Source organism: Schistocerca americana, chromosome 2 (genome assembly GCF_021461395.2).
Source record: "Schistocerca americana isolate TAMUIC-IGC-003095 chromosome 2, iqSchAmer2.1, whole genome shotgun sequence".
Lineage (NCBI taxonomy): Eukaryota > Metazoa > Arthropoda > Insecta > Orthoptera > Acrididae > Schistocerca > Schistocerca americana.
The window spans coordinates 295,737,118-295,759,985 of record NC_060120.1 but is presented as its reverse complement, the minus strand read 5'-3'; the positions used below and the strand labels follow the sequence as shown (position 1 = coordinate 295,759,985).

At 45.0% G+C, this 22,868-nt stretch overlaps 1 protein-coding gene across 1 annotated transcript in view; it reads right to left on the bottom strand.

Annotated features, from left to right (window-relative positions):
- The window catches only part of LOC124595176 (sodium-independent sulfate anion transporter-like), a 185,033-nt gene that overhangs the window by 65,786 nt on the left and 96,379 nt on the right, over nucleotides 1-22,868 (bottom strand). Inside the window, exon 3 of the mRNA XM_047133789.1 lies at nucleotides 3,532-3,758. Coding sequence (XP_046989745.1) covers nucleotides 3,532-3,758 — 227 coding nt within the window. The remainder of the gene's footprint in view (nucleotides 1-3,531; nucleotides 3,759-22,868) is intronic.

Sequence of the window (22,868 nt, the reverse complement as noted above, 5' to 3'; positions counted from 1 at the left end):
GCGTATATTGTTTGCAAGAAATGGCGCACTAATAAAGCCAGTAACTGTGTCGCACGAGTGGTTTGTCCTGAAACCGATTTTATTATGTATTGTGAACTATGGATTTCATATTTCTAGATTTCCGACAAGCATTTGAAACTATACTTCACTGCAGACTGTTAACGAAGGTACGAGCACGTGGAATAGGTATCCAGATATGTGAATGGCTCGAAGACGTCTTTAGTGATAGAGCCCAGTACGTTGTTTTCGACGGAGAGTGGTTCAAAAAAATGGTTCAAATGGCTCTGAGCACTATGGGACTTAACATCTGTGGTCATCAGTCCCCTAGAACTTAGAACTACTTAAACCTAACTAACCTAAGGACATCACACACATCCATGCCCGAGGCAGGATTCGAACCTGCGACCGTAGCAGTCGCGCGGTTCCGGACTGAGCGCCTAGAAGACGGAGAGTGTTCATCACAGACAAGGGTATCGTGAGAAGTGCGCCAGGGAAGTGTGATAGGGCCGCTATTATTTTCTACATGCGTAAATGGTGGATAGGGTGGGCAGCAATCTGCATTTGTTTACTGATGACGCTGTGTGGTAAGGGAAGGTGTCGTCGTTGAGAGACCCTAGGAGGATACAAGGTAACGCAGACAGGATTTCTAGTTGGTGTGGTGAACAGCAGCTAGCTCTAAATGTAGAGAAATGTGCGTTAATACAGACGAGTAGGAAACACAATCCCGTAATGTTCGAATACAGCATTAGTAGTGTTCTGCTTGCCACAGTCACGTTATTTAAATATCTGGAAGTAACATTGCAGAGCGATGTGAAATGAAATGAGCATGTGACAACTGTGACAGGGAAGGTGAATGGTCGACTTCACTTTATTGCGAGAATTTTGGGAAAGTGTGGTTCATCTGCAAAGGAGACCGCATGTAGGATGCAAGTGCGACCTGTTCTCGAGTAGTGCTCAGTTGTTTGCGATTCGCACCAGATCGGATTAAATGAAGACATTGAAGCAATTCAGAGGCGGGCTGCTATGTTTGTTACGGGTAGGTTCGAAGAACACGGAAGCATTAAGGAAATGGAGATGAAATGATCGTATAGCATTGTTGGCCGGGAGGCCTCATTCGGGGAGTTTGGTCGCCGTATTGCAAGTCCTTTTTAGCTGACGCCACTTCGGCGACTTGCGAGTCAATGATGAAAGACACACAACACCCAGTCCCCCGCCGGAAATCGAACCCGGGCCCCTTGCGTGGTAGGCGGTAACGCTACCGCTACGCAACGGGCGTGGACTGTATTAAGAAAGTAAATGTTTCAGGAACTCAAATGGGAATTCCTGCGGAGAAGGTGACGTTCTTTACGAGGAACGCCACTAAGAAAATTTAGAGAACCGGCATTGGAAGCGACTGCAGAACGATTCTACTGGTGCCGACATACATGTCGCGTAAGGAACACGAGCATAGGGTATGAGAAATTAGGGCTCGTACGGAGGCACTGATGAGCCAAAACATTATGACCATCTTTTTAACAGCTTGACTGCCTGTCTTTGGAAAGAAATACATCACTGATTCTGCGTATCAAGGATCCGAAAGTTTGTTGGTAGGTTTGTGGAGGTATGTGACATTAGATGTTTATGCACAGGTAATATAATTCGCGCAAATAACGTATCGCTGACTTGCGTACGCGATGAAGGCGCCCGATAGCGACCCATACAGGCTCCATAGTATTTACATCGTACGAATTTGATCGCCAAGATATCAACGTGAGTTCACTATAATGCTCCTCAAACCAATGTAGAATAGTTCTGGCTCCGAGAAATGGACAATTGTACAGCTGAAAGATGACATGGCCGTCGGGGAAGACACCAAGCATGAAGGGAGGCAGGTGGTTCGCAGTTGTTAGCGTGTTTTCTATTACTGCCACAGGATCCATGCAAGCGCAGGGGCATAGTACTGCTCCTATAGCATAATACTGCTCCCACCAGCCTGCATTCGTGAAGGTATACAAGTTTCCAGCCGCCATTCACCTAGATGACGGCGTTTGTGGAAGCGATCATCGACCTAGTGTGGCAAAAGAGCCGACACGTTTCCATAGACCGACGATCGAATCCCGATAGGCCCGTGCCCATGGCAATCGTAACTGATGATGTCGTTGGGTCAACATGTGAACACGTAAGGGTGATCTGCTGCGGAGCTCCATGCTCAACAATGTACGATGAACAGTGTGATTCGAAACACTTGTGTGTCCACCAGCATTGTGCTCTTTCGCCAGAGATACCGCAGATCAGCATCTATCCTGTTTTACAGAGCAGACAAGCCTCCGAACGCAAAATAGTCGTGGACGTAGAGCATTTAGCGCCTAGTGGTAGTTTCACTGTCCTTCTACCTCTTTCCTTAGATGCTCACGACAGTAGCACGTGAACATTCGACCAGCGTCGCCGTTTTAGAGACACTCGCTCACAAGTTCTTCTTAATAATAATCTGCCCTTTATCAATGGATTTCCTAATTTGGAGCACATATCTTCGCTAGGGTGATCCCCAGTCCGTGGCTGTTCCGCTTACATACTTTCGTTACCGCTTCTTGTGCCTGAAACTTCCCCAGGCGGCATCCAACGTCGCAGTGGACAGTGGTCATAATGTTTTGGCTTATCCGTGTATAGGCAGTCGTTTTTCCTTCGCCTTATTTGCAAGTGGTACAGGAAAGGAAATGACTAACAGCTGTGCAGAGTACCCTCCGCCACGCTCCGTGCGTGTATATATGTACAGTAAATGTAGCTGTAGATGAGGCTTCCAGAGAAGCCATCTTTCCTGCAGAAACGTCCTTATGTTCGGGGTTAAGATATGCTTAAGGATACCGCAACGAAAATAACTCTTTTTCCAGTCAGTCTTTCGAATTATAATTTCCTTGGTCCCCTCAAGGAGACGTTACGTGGAAACAGTTCAGCAACTAGGAGACATCCAAGAATTGCTGGGAAAGTTGCTCAGGCAACAAGGCAAAAACTTCGTTGCATCAGGTATACGAAAATGTGGTTCGTCGTTGGGAGTAGAGTTTCAATATTGGTTGGAATTATGTAGAGAAATAGTAAAAGTTTCATTTTGTAAAAATAGAATTTTTTTCTACATCAGTTCGTCTCTATTATTTAATATCCCTTGTACACACTCAAATTTTATCGCCTTTACTGGCTATCGCTGTTATGTGGCTTTCCCTCTATCCCTCTTTCCTTAAAGTAACCTATTAGGCGGCGAAAGACCTGCCAAGTGAAGAAGTCTCCACGGTACAGGGATACCTGATTAGCATAAACTACCACCTGTCTGATTGGGAAACGGCGAAACGCAGTGATATCGCCAGTTTTATTCGTATCACTAATCATCTACAGATCAGTCGCTGCAAGCGGAACGTTTCCTGAGCAACCAAAAGGCAGACTTCTACAACCAAGGCCTCCGCCAAGCCTTTCATCGTTGAAGAAAACGTGACGTGTTGAAGGGTGAATAAGTGGACAAGGACTGATCCAGTCACCACACCTTGTCTGAGGCCCGGCGCTTACCTGTGGCGGCAACCCGGCGACGCTGGAGTAGGCGAGCGACTGGGGGATGACGGTGAGTCCCACGGTGATGCCGGCCACCAGGTCCCCCACGGCGTCCTCGGTGGAGTAACGCGGCAACCACGACAGCACGGGCAGCCTCTTGAGGAGCGTCTTCCGCGAGAACGCCTTCCGCACGCGGCTGCCCATCCTCTGCCGCAGGGTGCCTTCGTAGCCGCTGCGTGACGTCACTGTGCAAACAGCGCAACGGCGACGCGTTAACGCTCTGAGATACAGGCGGTACGACAATGGTACCACTTCACCTTTCACAGGAGTGATTTTACACTGGGGTGACAACAGTTATGAGATAGCGGTATGCACATATGTAGATGGCGCTGGTATCGCGTACCCAAGTTATAAAAGGGCAGTGCATCGACGGAGCTGTCGTTTTTACTCAAGTGGTTCACGTGACAATATTTCCGACTGGATTATGGCTGCACGACGGGAATTAAGAGACTTTGAACGTGGACTGGTAGTTGTAGCTAGCTTATCCTTAGTCAAGTTATCAAAGGCCTTTTCCAGGCCTATAAAACACGTATATACGAAGGCTATTTGGAAAGTAAAGCCTGATCGTCGCGAAATGGAAACCACACTCAAAATCAAAACATTTTAGGCCTATTTGCAACAGTTAGCTACGCCCTGCAGTTACTTCTCTACATAGCTGATAGTCGCCGCTTCGACTTTGACATTAGTCATAGCGTGTACCAACTTGCGAATATCCTTTTCATAGAAGGCAGCCGCCTGTCCTCTGCGCCACTTCTCTACGCTGGTCTGCAGTTCGTTGTTTTTGCCAAAATGTTGTCTTCATAGCCAGCGGTTCATGAGAGTAGAGATGAACATCAGAGAGAGCCAAGTTCAGACTTTATGTTGGCTGATCAAACACTCCCCATCGAAAACGGGCAGGGACGTCCTCTGCCTCTGCTGTGTCCAGACGAGAATATTGCCATGAGGGAGGAAACACATGACAGTTATGTTATGTGGGGTTGCATGAAATCAGGCGAAACGTCTCAGCAGGTACACGTACTTGGCATTAGACACTACTGTTCTAGGCATCTTTAGATGCTCAGAACTGAAAAGATCGACATTACGCGATTGACAGGTGTGGTGTGCGTACTGTAAGACCTTCGGTACACACACCATCAGATTATTTGACGAGTGTCAGCAATATGTCTCGTGGTCTTATCGTGGCGTGTTTATCTTCTGCCGTTAGGTCAGACGATAGAAATGTCTCTTGCACGCTTAGAGTAGTAAATTGACGGTAACCAACTTTAAACAGAACTTGATTAATTTTCACACACATTTATTAGAACAATAACAAGCATAAAAATAACTTAACTTGGTTCTGGATGCTATTTACAATTGACAATCTGAAGTTCCTTTGGTCTTGGTACGTTAACCTTATTCTCACATATCTCTGATACTTGACGAAGTGTCTATACATTTCTCTTCATGGCTATGTACAGGAATATGATAATCTTATTAGGCGCAGACTGAAACTTGACTACAGACTAATGAAAACAAAGGCAGTCTGACTAATCGGAGGTCTGTACAGTCGTTATAATACCTCGAGCGTTCAGGTATCACTGCGCGAGTGTGATTCGCGAGAAGAAAAGGTTCTACGTTAGCAGCAATCTCATTGGCTGCGTTACATATTAATACGCGGATCGGCGGAAGCAGAATTTGGTCCGTCTCTAAGACAGCGCCATCTCGTAGTGCGGAGATGGACGAGTGCTGCGCCTGCACTGTTGTGCTTTGCGGGGCGCGCTCTAGTGGGAAAGTTGTGTATGCGCTGACTACGCGGAACTATGTACATAACTACAGGCATGCTACAGACGCTGCCCAACAGATCTGTGCAAAGCTTCATTGGGTTGTCGCTGTAGTTTCAGTTTCACGACCTGTCAGACTTTACTTTTCGAATAGCTCTCATAAGTCTCTCCCCTTTTCAATAAACCTCGCTTCCAAAATTCGTAAGAGTCCTATTGCATCTTTTGTGCCTGTATTCCATCTAAAACCAATCTTTTATTAATGGTTCTTGACATAACTTTGCTTTCATGTGAAATCAGGGTAATTATCCTGTGTTCACTACATTTCTAGGTTCATTGTTTCTTTGATATGTCAATCATTACTGTTATCAGCAAGTCCTCTGGTCATTCACCTCTGTCATATATTTGTTACATCACCTCAATATTTCTCTTATTCCTTCTTGCTTCATGCATTTTAGTATTTCTCCTGGTGTTGTATCTGTACTACTGCTTTCCCATTTTTCACTGTAGCTATTGCACGCTCTGCTTATTCCATTATGATCTTGGTCCTGTCTCGGTACCATTTACACTGTTCATGAATTCAAGTTCCATAGTTGTTGGTTTGTGATTAGTGTCAAATGGCTGTTTTAAGTAGTCTTCCCATCTCTGTAGGATGTCCTCACGACATTTATACAATATATTTTCGTCTTTACTGAGAATTTCTACAGTAGCACTTTTTCTGATCCCATGTTGTAGTCTTTACTCTGTTATACAGTAAAGCATATTTACCCTTCCTCTCCAATTCTTCAGTTGAGTCACACTCCTTTTTTTTTTGCTATTTTTTCCTAGCCTGCTCTGTTTCTCTACCCAGTTCGTTATCCAGCCTTCAGTACGTTTTTCTTGCATCTTCTTTATTTTTATTTTTCAGTTTTCTTCTCTCCTCCGAAATCATTTCCTGTGTAACCCACAGCATTTTTGTCCTTTTCCCGTTTACATATCTTACGCTTTTCTGTTCTTCTTTTATGATTCTATCATTCATCATAAGTACTTCTTTTATGATTCCTTCTTTCAACATATTCCAGTACCCGTTGGCATTATCATGGGGTTTGATGCCTCGTAATGTGTTAATAAACGATTTGCAAATACGTACACAAAATTGTGAAATACATAGAGGAGAATATACGTCAATTACACCAATGACTAAGGTCTTTTATTCATTTGTCGTATGGTGAACATGCGAATCGTCATTATTTGCTTAAGATAAATAATATGGCTACTAAGGGTGCATGTGGCAAACGAACCGCGTATTGTCCGCTCATTAACTACTCAGCGTGGCGTACCACGGCTATGTTTCCTCGTTCAAGGCAGTAAAAGCACGACGACAGGGCTGCGCGGCTTGACCAGTCTCCTCCTGACGTCACAAAGGCACGTCGGCAACGCGTGATTCTACTCGCCTTGTTTGTCTGCAACCTGCAGTACCGTCCAGTCACTCGGGAGTGGTCCACTGCTGGCAGTAGACAAACAAGGCTCGCACGATCACGTGCTGCCGACGTCCCTCTGTGACATCACGTGGAGACCGGTCAAACCGGCCAAACCTGTCGTCGTTCTTTTATTGCCTGTTGTAAATACTAACTTTCCAACGAAATTTAGGCTGAAAACAGATTATGTTTGCTACGGTTATTATCTTAATTTATCATTGCTGGGTCCTACAGAACCTAATAAGAAAAAAATAACGTAAAAAACACAACAAAAAATCAATTTTTAGGCTTAAATTTTGGTAGAATACTAATATTTGAGCATATTTGCATTCCACAGAAATGAATAAAAGTATCCACTGGTGATGGCACTAAGGAGCTTTAATAAGTTTGGGCATTTATAAATGACAGTTGTTTGCACAATAGGTGGAACTGAATTCCTGGAATTAAGAATGATAATAAGTGATAAGGCGAACGTTTGTTATTGTACAATTATTAGCCTAAGTTTTCCACCTTTGTTCATAATGATTGATGTGTATACTATTTGTATAGCGACTCAGATTCCACCATCGTTTCACGCAACTGGTTAAAAGAAAGAATAATCAGAGTGTAAACTACATCCCTCATATGCCCACAGAAGAAACGGTCATTGTGTAGCTGACGTTTGCGGATGATGTATGACAGCTTTTCGTCTCCTAGTGCGTCCGCGGAGTAACTGTGCTTGAAACAGTTTTCTATGCTCCACACAGATACCTACATGATATAGCAGCATTCTACTTCGAAAGAGGTTGGCTGTGTTCTTCCGCAAGCTGTGGCAAATCAACCAGGTACAGATGGTTAACGATTTTTTCCTTTGTTGTCATCATCAGGAGCAGGGTGGCGACGAGAACGGTATCTAGCCAGCAGCAACCAGTAACATTGTCACAACCCATATAACGAAGTCGAACTCCTAGAGATATCGGACAGCGCAAATAAGAAGAAGAAGTAGAAGAGGAAGGTAATCAAGAGCGAAGTGTGATCGTACATATATCAAATAGTCATCCAGTGCACGTCATAGTGACCAGATGCAGAAATGAAGGAGGTTGCATTTGTTACTAGAGATTATGTTGAAGTAATTAAGCTAGAGTTGAGCAAACGATACCTGCATTCGAATGGACTCGAGTTTTCCAGATGCATCGCAAAACTCGTTACAACTTCGATCCTGTTTGAACAATCGCGTGACGTTTGACTCGCACCACGCAAGTGCAAGCGATGCGCTAGAAACTACGAAACAGTCACAAGAACAACGTACAGCTCTGCTTAAAATATATCAGTTTCGTGAAACACAGAAGGAAATGGTATTAAACCCTGCCATTATAGATACACCTGTTGCATCTTAACAAACTTGCAATAAGAATTCTCAATATTTACAGGTGTATAATCATTAATGATTATTTTTAAGCAAAGTTAACAGTTGTGCAACGTCGAAATACGATAGCGCCTTTCTACCTGTCATGTCTACTTTTCGACACATCTTACTGCGCTGATTCTGAATCCAGTACAATATTTTATTTGGTTACAGTAATTTACTAATTCAGTTTCAAAGCAACATTCGATCCCTAATCACACATTGGAGTAATGAGTGAAATAATTACCACCTTTTAAACGGCTTGAAAGCAAAAGGGTAGCATTCCGATGAAACAAGGAAGAAAGGTTTTCAAGACGTAAATGCCTAATAAACGAAAGAAATAATACTAAACTGATAGAAATTGCGAGGGCATGAATAACTGCGACAAGACTCGTCGTGGGAAAACAGTCACGGAAATTTACAACACCAAGAAGGAGTTGGGCGACGTAAACGAAAGTTGGTAGGCGTATTTCTATACCTGAAAGATGATGTCGATTCAAATTTCGCACCACTATGAGATTGCAAATCAGATTTGCTTTAAATACACGATGTAACTGTCGTAAGCGTTAGTTACCTTTGAAATTGGAAGTGGTGGATTGATGTTAGCCAGGAATGCCTTTAAGGTGACAAAATTCCTCGCTGGGTTTGAACCAGGTCGTGTGACAGGGCTACGAGTAGATGGGTCTCCTTAATGCCATATTGCAGAAAGACTCGGCACGAATGTAGCCACTGTACATGATTGCTGGCAGCGGCGGCCGCGAGAATGTACGCTCGTAAGAAGACTGGGCTCAGGACAGCCACATGGCACTACTGAGAGGGAAGACCATCGTGTTCGGTGTACGGCTCTGGCACACCCTACTGCATGTGCAGCAGCAGTTTGAGAAGCAGTTCGTACCAAGTGATACAACGTACTGTTACAAATCGGTTACTCCAAGCACAGCTACTACCCAGACGCCCTGTAGCGCGCATTCTACCGACCTCAAACCACCACCATTTGCGCTCTTCGGTAGTGTCAAGAGAGAGCTCGTTGGAGGCCAGGGTGGAGTTGTGTTTTCTGATGAAAGATGGTTCTGTCTCGGTGCCAGTCATGGTCGTGTGTTGGTTGGATGGAGGCCAGTTGGCCTGCAACCAGCCTGTCTGCGTGTTACACGCACTGGACACACACATGGAGCTATGGTCTGGGGTGTGATTTCGCATGACAGCAGGAGCACTCTCGTAGTTATCCCATGCACCCTGACTGAAAATTGTACGTCAGTTTGTACGAACTATTACGTTGACATGCCTGAACAGCATTCCAGGGGGTGTTTTCCAACAGGATAACGCTCACCCGCTCACCGCTGTTGTAACCCAACGAGATCTGTTTCCATTGGAGCACATGTGGGACATCATCGGTCGATGACTCTGTCGTCATCGACAATCATCATCAACTGTCTCTGTATCAACGACGAAGTGTAACGGGCATGGAACTCCACGCGACAAACTGATATGCTATATTTATAGGAGACAATGCATGCAAGTCTGCATGCTTACATTCAACATTCTGGCGATTATACCGGATATTAATGCACCAGCATTTCACATCCGCAGTGGCTTATTTAGCGGTTAATTAACCTGTGATCTTGCAACATTAATCACTTAAATGTTTTGCTTAGATAAATGTATTCCCGAAATTTCATAACTCTAGTTTAATTATTTTTTAGTGTTGCTATTTTTTTATTCGTCAGTGTAATACCAACAGACGTTACTAGAACGCGGTCCTAGCGGCTACTCGAGGACTGAACTGAATCGTGATTGTGATATGTTTTTATTTATTTATTAATTTCTGTTGGACCTTAGAAGCCATCATGACACTCCGTGTTCCACCGTTTTTTTAAAATTTTTTATTTCTTTTAATTACAAGTCTCAGCGCATTAAAACTGTAAGAAACTTAATAAAGATAATACCAAGTCAACAGATCGCGAGGCGATCGAAAGTTCGAGCACAACCCGAGATTTCCCGACGTGTGATGTAAACTGCTCGAACCGTTCGAATCCCAATCAGGTACAGTTCTAATTAAAGCTAGAGGTGAGGTAATACAAAAGAAACTTGCAAAATTGTTTACGGAATATCTGCAGAGATCTGCAGATCGTCGAAACTGGAACAACGCTCTGATTGTTATACTTGACAAGTGAGAAGTCACGAAAATCTCTTCAGAGAATATCATCGTTTACTCTGCTCCTTCCTATGGACCCGTGAGTGGGATACACTCACACGCCATCGTCAAATACATAAACAGGGACGTGTGGAACGCTAAAAAACACAGGGACTGGCGCCAGACATGTATCAGATGCAGTGTTACAATTTGCATTAACTCTTTCAATTGCTGGAAAGCATTCCATCGACTTCAATAATACCACCCCTCTCCACCCGCTCATCCACAAAAACCACCTCTACCTGACAACATGAGCAAAGCTGACCGCTTTGCAAACATTTTTCCCGACGTCTTCACAATTCCTTGACTGCTCACTGTTCCTACAATTCTTGAAAGTGCAAATACCACTCTCCCACCCTTGGCTTCCTCTGATAGCATATCATGGACAGAATGAAATACACCAATCACAGTACACAATATAAAGCAAGCACTAAACAGAAAACTCAACACTTAACCTAGTTATGAAAGCATTACTTATTGACACATAAAACAATGCTCACTCTCTTTTCTACACATCCTTGCCAAGTTACCACCCAGCAGGTTACTACCGAGAGTTGCGGAAAACTGCACAAACCACCTACTGAGACTTCCTCTTATCATCCCTCAGCTTCGCATCAGTGTTTAGCGAAGTCTTTCAGTCCGCTCTCTCAAAATGCATCCATCAACACCTTAATCAACACTACCCCCGTCCTGTTAACCAATGTGTCTCCTGTCCCAGTTTCCCCTCTGATGACCGTCTCGTGAAACAGCTGCGACGGAGTTGGCACCACAGCTGCAAACACAAGTCACCTAATTCCAATAAATTCCGGGGAGGGGGCGGATGAGCTTTGACGCCACGTTCAATCACATCCCACATGTGTTCAATCTGGTTGAGATCTGGCAATTTGGGGGACCAACACATCGACTGAACTCGCCACTGTGCTCCTCGAACCACTTATTAAAATATGCCACTGCTGTCGGGAAAAGTGACTGTCATGAAGGGGCGTACGTAGTCTGCAACCAGCGCACGATACTCCTTGGCCGACATGGTGCACTGCACGAGCTCCACTGGAACCATGGATGCCCACGTGAATGTTATTCAAAGCATAATGGAGCCGCCGCCAGTTTGTCCCGCGGTACAGGTGTCAAGGAGCTGTTTCCATGGAAGACGACGGATTCGCAACCTCCCATCGGCATGATGAAGAAGGCATCTGGATTCATCAGACCATACAACGCTCTGTCGCTGCGCCAACGTCCAGTGCCAATGGTCACGCGACCTTTTCAATCGCAGTTGCCGATGTCGTAGTGTTAACATTGGCACACACATGGGTCGTCGGTTACGGAGACCCATCGTTAGGAGTGTTTGTTGCACTGTGTGTTCAGACACACTTGTAATCTGCCCAGAGATAAAGACTGGTGTAAGTTCCACTACAGTTTGCCGCCGCCCTGTTTTACCAGTTTGCCCAGCCTACGACGTCCGGCGTCCGTAATGAGGGAAGGCCGTCCAATCCCACGACGTCAGGATTTGGTTTCACCTGGGCTTCGCCACGTATTGAAGACACTCAGACAGTCCTCCTCGAACACACGACACGTCGTGCAGTTTCCGAAATGCTCGTGTCGAGTCTCCAAGATATCACAATCCGCCCTCGGCCAAACCCAGATAGATCGCGCGCCTTCCCCATTCTACACACAGACAGCACGTTCACTGATACTACATGCACTGTGCATGTGCCTGACTAGCGGTCATTCCTCGCCAGGTGACGCTACTATCCCCTGGACGGGTTTATATCGATAGTAAGTCGATGGTCCATGCAACAAAGAACGTCAACACTTTAAATGTTAATGTAAACGCCAACAAAATTCATCTGCAAAATTTTCATCTTTTAATCGTATTTGTTTCGTGTTTGTATTTTTACAGCGGAGCGTTATGTTTGTACCGCTAGCAGTCCCTCTCACAACCCCCAGCTCCCACCCGTATGGGGCGAAGGGGCTGTAAAACAAATAACAAAAAAGGTTAACAAACGGCGACAATAAAAAACTATAGATCTGTTTGCATACCCGTCGTAATGTGAAACGTATTCATCATCAGTCCAAAAAGAAGCCGTGTAGGCTGCAGATTCCTTGACTTGCGCCATCGGGTAATGGGTTTCCGGGTTCCGCTTAATAGGTCAGGAGTCCACTACACACAGGAGGCGGCTGAGTGGAAGGGACTGGTTGTTTTTTCTTTTTTTATATATAGGTTAGAGGGTCTCTGGGAACCACAGAAAGGGCGTCCGTCTAAAAGGGTGCAGGTAAAAAACAGTAAAGTAGCTGTAGAAACGATCGGTATTGTAGTTGTAAATTGTCGTGGCTGTGTTGAGAAAGAACCAGAGCGCGAAGTCCTAATAGAAAGCACTGAAGCTCAAATAGTTATAGTTACAGAAAGGTGGCTAAAACCGGAAATAAGCTCAGCAGAAATTTTTTCTAACGATATAACAGTGTTCAGAAAGGATAGATGAAATACAATTGGTGGTGGAGTATTTATTGCTGTCAGAAGTAGTTTTCTACAATTGGTGGTGGAGTATTTATTGCTGTTAGAAGTAGTTCGCCTTGTAGTGAAATTGAAGTAGATAGTTCCTGACAATCGGACTAAACTATTAATTGGATCGCTCTACCGACCCCCCGACTCAGAAGACAAAGTTGCTGAACAGTTCAAAGAAGACCTGAGTATCATTTCAAATAGGTACAATCATAGTCGATAGTGACTTCACCTACCCTCGATTTTCTGGAAAAATTATACGTTTAAAGCCGGTGGCAGGCGTAAAACGTCATCCTAAATTGTACTGAATGCTTTCTCAGAAAATTATTTTGAACAATTAGTTCATGAGCCCACTCGATGCGTGAATGGTTGTGAAAGCATACTTGACCTCTTAGCAACAAATAATCCTGGACACATAGGGAGTATCATGCTTGAAGAACGCAAAATCCCAAAGATTTGCAAAGTTTTTCAGAAGTTCTAAATAAGGCGCTTGCTTCAATGTGAGATGCTTTTAATAATTTCCACAACGAATCTCTGTCTCGGAATCTGGCAGAAAAACCGAAGAGATTCTGGTCATACATAAAGCAAACCAGTGGCAAAACACAATCAATACCTTCACTGCGCGATAACAGCGGTGAAGTCTCTGATGACAGTGCCACTAAAGCAGAGTTATTAAACACTGTTTTCCGATACTCCTCCACCAAAGAACACGAAGTAAATATGCTGAATTCCAATCAAGAATAACTGCCAAGATGAGAAACATGGAAGCGGATATCCTCGGTGTAGCAAAGCAGCTTGAATCAGTTAATAAAGGCAAGGCCTCCGTTCCAGATTGTATACCACTCAGGTTCCTTTCAGAGTATGCTGATACAATATCTCCATATTTAGCAATTATATACAACGTCTCGCTCATAGAAAGTCCGTACCTAAAGACTTCAAAATTTCTCAAGTCTCACCAATGCCCAAAAAGAGAAATAGGAGTAATCCGGTGAATTACAGGTCCATATCACTAACGTCGATTTGCAATAGGGTTTTGGAACATCTACTGAGTTCCAACTTTACGAAGTATCTCGAAGAAAACAATTAATTGACATATAGTCAGCACGGATTCAGAAAATATACTTCTTGTGAAACACAACTAGCTCTTTATACTCATCAAGTAAAGAGTGCTATCGACAGGAGATGTCAAATTGATCCCATATTTTTAGGCTTTCGACACCGTTCCTCACAAGCTTCTTCTAACTAAATTCCGTGCCCATGGAATATCGCCTCACTTGTGCTACTGGATTCGTCATTTCCTGTCAGAAAGGTCACAGTTCGTAGTAATAGACGGAAAGACATCGAGTAAAACAGAAGTAATATCCGGCGTTACCCAAAGCAGTGTTATGGGCCCTCTATTCCTCCTGATTTATATTGACGACATAGGAGACAATCTGAGTAGCCGTCTTAGATTGTTTGTAGATGATGCTGTCATTTACCGTCTTGTAAAGTCATCAGATGACCAAAACGAATTGCAAAATGATTTAGATATCTGTATTGTGAGAAAAGTGGCATTTGACAGAGAATAAAGAAAAGTGTGAAATCATTCACATGAGTACTAAATCCGCTAAATTCCGGTTACACGATGTCACACAAATCTTAAGGCTGTAAATTCAACTAAATGCTTAGGGATTACAACTACAAATAACGTAAATTGGAACGATAAGTAAATGATGTTTTGGGTAGAGCAAACCAAAGACTGCGATTCTTTGGCAGAACACTTAGAATGTGCAACAGGTCTACTAAAGAGACTGCTTACGCCACGCTTGTCCGCCCTATTCTGGAGTATTGCTGTGCGGTGTGGGATCCGCATCAGGTGGGACTGACGGATGACAGTGCAAAAGTTCAAAGAAGGACAGAAATTTGCAGAATAGAGGAGATAGTGTCACAGATACGATACGTGAATTGGAGCAGCAATAATTAAATCAAAGGCATTTTTCGTAGCGACGGGATCTTATGAAATTTCAATCAACAGTTTTCTCCTCCGATTGCGAAAACATTCTGTTGACACCCAAGTGTGTACTCTTTGTAAACAAAGTAGTTTTCAAGACCAAGCTTCAGTTGTTTCTGAAACTGAAAATTTGAAATGAAAATTTGTTGCCATTTTAATTAGGTCTGTGAGATATAGACCTGCACGAAAATAAAAAAAAAAAACTAAGCTCTGCTTAGCGAGCAATCGTGAGATGCTCACTAGGAATTATTGAAGTCGTATGAAACAGACAGAAACATCAGAGAACAGACGGAATGGAAGACGTCGTTACGACTGTAATGAAAATAAACGGTGGATGGAACAATCAGGTGGACTAATGAATGGTGGATGGATAGAGCAAGTTCCTTCTTGGATTCCAAGAGACAAGGACAGACCGAGATGACGACCGCTTGGAAGGTGATTGGTGACGTAGGGCAGGTATGAAAAGCATGAAGGAGTATCACTGAAGGTCGTAAGGCATGGAAAAGTCTGAAGGGGCTATTTACCTATAATTTTGTGTCAGATGGTGACCAAGATATTCATGACGACAATTATGGTGAAGTATTACAGTTTGGCCGCCATTATAAAATGTCTGGGGTCCTGGCGAAATCTTTCCCGATTTATGGTTGTAACTATCCCGGTATCATTTTGGAAGCTGTAGACTAGGAACGGCCAGGAACTCTGATTGCGCGTGATTCTCATGCACGAGTGTGAATCTCTCTCGACCGAGTGTGTATTTATCCTCTACCACGCCTTGTATCTGAGCTGGAAGAGGGGAAGTGGGGGATGCGGCAAAAGCGCCGCATGTGCCATGTGGGTTGTTTCATATTTCTCAACGACACAGACCACAAACAAAATAAATTTTTAGTATTGTTTAATTACTTTTGGGGCACAGAAGACATAATAAAATTCTTATCTGGTATCAAATTGTCAGCATACGGATAGACACAAGTAGTTTCCGATATTTTCGCCACTCAAGTAGCCACGTAACCGTTACTTATATAATTTCATAATCAAAAAAGCCTTTTAAGAACGTATGTTGTCTCAAACATTGATATCACGTTCGCAGCCTCACTATGGCGACGTGGAAACTCTCCCCGACGAAAACAACGTAGACCTTATGGATACTGTAACAGAAAAGAATTTGTCATTTAATCGAAAATTACATCGCTGATCGAGCAGTTCTATTTGCGGATGCATAGGGGCGCTCTTTTAACTGAAATGCCAAACTGTCTCGAAACCAGTTCAGAAAAATTATACGATTGACTGTGTTCTCAAACGTCTAGAAAGCTATTACTGATATTCTTTGAACACCACAGTGGATGGTTCAAATTTAGCGTTTTGTTTAAAACCAGTGACATCGGGGGAGTGGACAGTGTTCCTCGTCAGAAGTTTTTCTTTCCATAATGCGATTTTTCTTTTAAACTCGTCCACTTTCACCATGAAATCAGAAATAGCTTGCTTCTCACCTTGCAATGTCTGAGGACAGTCTGCATTCAACTCTGTTTAAAATGTAGGGTCTGAAATCGAATCCAAATCTTATAAATTTCGTTCTGGCTTTCCTTTTTCCTTCAGAAATTCAGCAATAGTGGGGCTTGAATTGAAAACTTCTGACTTCTGACTTCACCAACATACTTTGCAGTAAGAGCCAAAGAAACTGGTACATCTGCCTAACATCATGTAGCGCCCCCGCGAGCAAGCAGAAGTGCAGCAGCATTACGTGTCATGCACTCTACTAATGTCTGAAATAGTGCTGGAGGAAAATGACACCATGAATCTAGCAGGGCTGTCCATAAACCAGTAAGAGTACGAGGGGGTGGAGATCTCTTCTGAACAGAACGTTGCAAAGCATCCCAGATATGCTCAATAATTTTCATGGCTGGGGAGTTTGGTGGCCAGTGGAAGTGTTTAAACTCAGAAGAGTGTTCCTGGAGGGTTTCTGTAGCAATTCTGGACGTGTGGGGTGTCGCATTGTCCTGATGCCGCAAATCCGTCTGAATGCACAATGAACATGAATGGATGCACGGTGATTACGTACGTGTCACCTGTCAGAGTCGTATCTGGACATATCAGGGGTCCCATATCTCTCCAACTGCACCCGCCGCACACCATTACATAGCCTCCACCAGCTTGAACAGTCTCATGCTGACATGCGGGGTCCATGGATTCATGATGTTGTCTCCATACCTGTACACGTCCATTCCCTTGATACAATTTGAAACGAGACTCGTCCCACCAGGGGACATGTTTCCAGTCATCAACAGTCCAGTGTCGGTACATGAGTGGGCCTTCGGCTTCGAAAGCCCATATGTTTCGTTGAATGGCTCACACGCTGCCACTCGTTGATGGCTCAGCATTGAAATTTGCAATAATTTGCTGAAGGGTTTCACTTCTGGCACGTTAAACGATTCTCTTCCGTCAGCATGGTCTAGGGCGACTTGCCATGGTTCGCACGCCTCCAACTCCCTCCCCCCCCCCCCCCCCCCCCCCCACCACGGATGTTCGAGTCCTCCACCGGGCAAGGGTGTGTGTTTTATCCCTAGAGTATGTTGGTTTAAGTTACGTTAAGTAGTGTGTAAGCCTATGGACGAATGAAATGGTTCAGATGGCTCTGAGCACTATGGGACTTAACATCTGAGGTCATCAGTCCCCTAGAACTTAGAACTACTTACACCTAACTAACCTAAGGAGATCACACACATCCATGCCCGAGGCAGGATTCGAACCTGCGACCGTAGCAGTCGCACGGTTCCGGACTACAGCGCCTAGAACCGCATGGCCACCACGGCCGGCAGTACGAATGAACTCAGCAGTTTGGTCCCATAGGAACTTACCTCAAATTTCCAAATTTTCTCTTCCGTCGTTGGTCCCGTTCTTGCAGGATCTTTTTCCGGCGGCAGCGAGGTGGGAGATTTGATGTTTTACCGGATTCCTGACGTTCATGGTACACTCGCCAAATGGTCGTACGGAAAAATTCCCACTTCAGCGCTACCTCGGAGGCTCTGTGTCCCATCGCTCGTGCGCCGACTATGAAACCACGTTCAAACTCACTTGAATCTTGATAACCTGCCATTATGGCAGCAGTAAGCGATCTAACAACTGCGCCAGATACTTATCTTATATAGGCATTGCCAACGACAGCGCCGTATTCTGCCTGGTTACGTCTGTTTATTTGAATACACTCGCCTGTATCAGTTTCTTTGGCTCTTCACTGTATAACGTCTCCCTACTCTTTGTTGCGATGGTGTGCTGCTACATAAGAGATACTGAGAGTTCTCATCCTTCTCCTCTGTAATTCCCTTTCATTTTTAAAGATTTTTTTCGTTTTAAGGGATTATTTTTTTTCTTTTTAAAGGATTGCGATGACAGATCGCTGGATTGCCTTTTCTAACGCAAAGAGCCCCTGGACCTGTAAACTTTCTTTATTCCATGAACAAATAGCGAAGGATAAACTGGGCTTACACCACGATTCTGCCATAGCGAACAAAAATCGTGCCGACCAAACAAACCGTACCAAATGCTTAAAGAATGTGTCACATTGCACTGCTAAGTGAAATGTCGTGCTGTACCTAGAAGGACGAAAGAAAGGCAACATCACCGAGTATTGCCGAGACGGGCTGAGCCACGCACCGCTCGCGGGCAGCATACTGTGCATGCTTGCAGTCTTGCACGCCGTGGCCGACCCTTTTGTTGGCAATTGGCAACATATTTGAATACTTAATCTGAAATTATGAGCACTACGCTGCTAGACGAACTGGCAAGCAACGTCGATTTAGATCAGCTTATGTCTCTCCACATGTGACGTTCGTGATACGCGTTCCAATGTAGTAATTCTTTCTGTGTGTGTAACTGCAGCATGATACAAGATAAAAACTGGTTCTGCGGGTGCTGTTGCAGGCGGCTCGCGAGTCTCCAGTGAGCAGTGCGTGGAGTGTCAGCCGGCTTTCCGGACCTGCGGTAAGCGTGTTGGCAGCCACGGCAGCCCCTGTGTTGTGTCTGCTGGCGGCAGAAGCAGCCAGTATCGCCGACCTCCTTCCGCCGGCACCGTCTGGCCGGCTCGAGAGCTGCGGCTCGCTGCCTGTCATATCGAGGCTCGCATTCTGCGAGTGCTGCGGACCGCTTCGGAATGTGAGCCGTGCGTCGCCTGCTGCCTGCTGATGGCCGATAGTTGGCTGACACGCGTCAGAACTTACCGGACGTTAAGCCAGCCAGCTGGCGGGTGTTCCCCACAGAAAGCTGCCGCTTCGAGTCAGCCAAATGAAAACCTGTCAGTTTGCCCGATAGCGTCTCATTGAAAGATTTTATTTATTTATTTATACGTGTGCAGAACATAACATATTATGCATTATATATATATATATATATATATATATATATATATATATATATATCACCTCGGTTCCAAGAGTTCCGGAACCTGTACAGAAAATTGGAATAGAGATCAACATAAAATCATTTCCGCCCTTTTTATTGCTCATGAAAACCACACATTGCATGTTGTACCACCATACAGCGAGATCTTCAGAGGCGATAGTCCAGATTGCTGTACACACCGACACTTCTAATACCCAGTAGCACGTCCTCTTGAATTGATGCATGCCTGTATTCGTCGTGGCATACCATCCACAAGTTCATCAAGGCACTGTTGGTCCAGATTGTCTTACTCATCAACGGCGATTCGGCGTTGATCCTTCAGAGTGGTTGGTGGATCACGTCGTCCATAAACAGCTCTTTTCAATCTATCCCAGGAATGTTCAATAGGGTTCATGTCTGGGGAACATGCTGACCACTCTAGTCGAGTTATGTCGTTATCCTGAAGGAAGTCATCCACAAGATGTGCACGATGGAGGCGCGAATTGTCGTCCATGAAGACGACTGCCTTGCCAATATGCTGCCGATATGGTTGCGCTACTGGTCGGAGGATGGCATTCACGTATCGTACAGCCGTTACGGCGCCTTCCATGGCCACCAGCGGCGTACGTCGGCCCCACATAATGCCACCCCAAAACAGCAGGGAACCTTCACCTTGCTGCATTCGCAGCACAGTGTGTCTAAGGCATTCAGCCTCACCGGGGTGGCTCCAAACACATCTCCGACGATTGTCCGGTTGAAGGCATATGCGACGCTCATCGGTGAAGAGAACATGATGCCAATCCTGAGCGGTCCATTCGGCATGTTGTTGGGCCCATCTGTACCGCGCTGCATGCTGTCGTGGTTGCAAAGATGGACCTCGCCATGGACGTCGGGGGAGAAGTTGCGCATCATGCAGGCTACTGCGCATAGTTTGAGTCGAAACACGACGTCCTGTGACTGCACGAAAAGCATTATTCAACACGATGGCGTTGCTGTCAGTGTTCCTCCGTAGGTAGCGGTCATCCACTGCAGTAGTAGCCCTTGGAGGGCCTGAGCGAGGCATGTCATCGACAGTTTCTGTCTCTCGGTATCTCCTCCATGTCCGAACAACATCGTTTTGGTTCGCTCCGAGAAGCCTGGACACTTCCCTTGTTGAGAACCCTTCCTAGCACAAAGTAACAATGTGCACGCGATCGAACCTCGATATTGACCGTCTAGGGGTGGTTGAACTACAGACAACACGAGCCGTATACCTTCTTCCTGGTGGAATGACTGGAACTGATAGGCTGTTGGAACCCCTCCGCCTAATACGCGCTGCTCATGCATGGTTGTTTACATCTTTGGGTGGTTTTAGCGACATCTCTGAACAGTCAAAGAGACTGTGTCTGTGATAAATTATCCACAGTCAACGTCTGTCTTCAGGAGTTCTGGGAACCGGGATGATGCAAATATATATATAATGATTACGATGTGCACATACTGCACATTTATATTCCACGTGCTGCTCAGAATTCCTCTGGACGGACTGCCTTACCATGCCTTACCATTGGCGGCAACCAGATCGTCCATGGGTACAGGTTTTCATAGTTTCCTGCTGTTGAGTAGGTGCTGGTGGTCTTGAGGTTCACCACAGTCACACAGTTCGTCCCTTGAGATGTAACCTCTCTTCTGCGTGTTCACCTTACACTGAGATACTCGAGTTCTCAGTCTATTGAGGATCTTCCATGTCTCGTATGGGAGGTAATGTCCTGCAGCGAGTTCTTCTTTGGGGTTGTCCCAATATTTCCTTGGTGATGAGCTATGCAACAGTCGTATAAATAGGGTTTGCAGGTGTTGTCTCAATTGGTTGTGTTGTCTGAAGAAAACTTTTTCTCGATTTAAGTCTTGCTGGTTGATGTTCTCTTCCAAACAGTGGGTGTCTTTGGTCCGTCTCCTGCTTCTTTCTTTCTATTTCATTTGCCGTTCTCCTTCGGATGTCTGGAGGTGCTGTTCCCATGAGGTGGTAGATTTTGTTAACAGGGGTTGTCCGAAAGCAGCCGGTTACAATTCGTCCTGTTTCATTTAGGGCAATATTTACCTGTTTGCTGTAGTTCTGTCATACAGGTGCATATTCAGCAGTGGAGAAGCACAAAGAAAGGGCCGATGTGTGGAGGACATGTGGATGTGCTCCCCAGTTGTTGCCGGTCAGCTTCCTAATAATGTTATTCCTAGCACAGACTTTCATTTTTGTATCTGTGCAGTGGTCTTTCAAGGTGACAGAACGGTCCAGCATTACACCGTGGTATTTTAGGGTGTCGCAGTGGGTTAACTGTTGACCTCTCCAGGTTATTCTGTTTCCTCCGAGTCTCTCTGTTCTGTAAGTGGAATGCACACACTTTGAAGGCTTTGGCTTCAGGTAGTTGCTATCACAATAGTCAGATGGTGCCTTAAACCTGTTGTGTGTTTTCCTCCTACCTCCTCAAAAGTTCTACCTTGCACAGCAAGTGCTGTGTCGTCTGCGTAAATGAACGATATTATAAAATTAATGGTGGTCATCTTAAGCACAGGGTTTGGACAAAAACATGGAAACACCAAAAATACGACACATTACAGTGACTAGCGCGGTGTATGAAAGCCGTTGGCATTCAAAGCTGGTTCGAATCGTCTCGCAATGAATAAATCCAGGCCCTATATGTTTTTCCAGAGAATCTTTTATCATTCTTCCTACAAAATAGTGGTAAGTTTAGGTAACGATGGTAGAGGTGGATAGCATTCCTTCTCTCCAAACCAGACCACAAAGGCTAAGTAATAACGATATCTGCTGACTGTGGTGGTCTGGCGAGAAGCGACAACGCATCCTCGTACTCACAAGACCTGTACCGGACCCTGTAAGCTGTGTGAACAGGGCCTGTCATCTTGGAACAGAGCATCACAATTGGGGAAAAAAAACTGTACCACGAGATGGATCTGATCAGTCAAAATGGTCACTTAATCGTTGGCAGTAATGCGGCCTTGCAGAGTAACAACGGGCCTATGGTATACCACGGTACGGCTGCCCAAATCATCATCGAACCCCAGCCACGTTTCACTCTTCGGATACGAACTCGACGAGAAGTTGGAAGCAGTGTACAACAAGACTCATCCGACCAAATGTCTAGCTAGCCGTGTAATTCCCTGCTTATGGAGCTCCCTTCGTGTTGTTTTGGTGCTGACAGGGTTCGCAAGAGCGACATTCTGTTCTGCAGCGACTCTTACAGCTGACTTCCCCTTATTTATCGTCACAATCCTCTTCAATGATCGTGTGTCACGATCACTCAACAGACACGTCCGCGTTGTGTTTTGTTAAATATGGAACAAACGGGATTGTATGGAATACCTTCCGCAAGTCGTGCAACATGTCGTCAACCTAGTCTCTGTTGTCTACTTCCCTCTGGGTCTGTAGGACTAACACATGGAGCTAAATTTTATAGGGTCTCTTTTTGCGGAGCAATATTTATTGCTACACAAGACAGGTTTGTCCACCGAAAATCTGGTGCTACGTAAACATGAAACATATTCTGCAGCAGACGTCAGTGCCGGCCGTAGTGGTCTAGCGGTTCTAGGCGCTCAGTCCGGAACCGTGCGACTGCTAAGGTCGCAGGTTCGAATCCTGCCTAGGGCATGGATGTG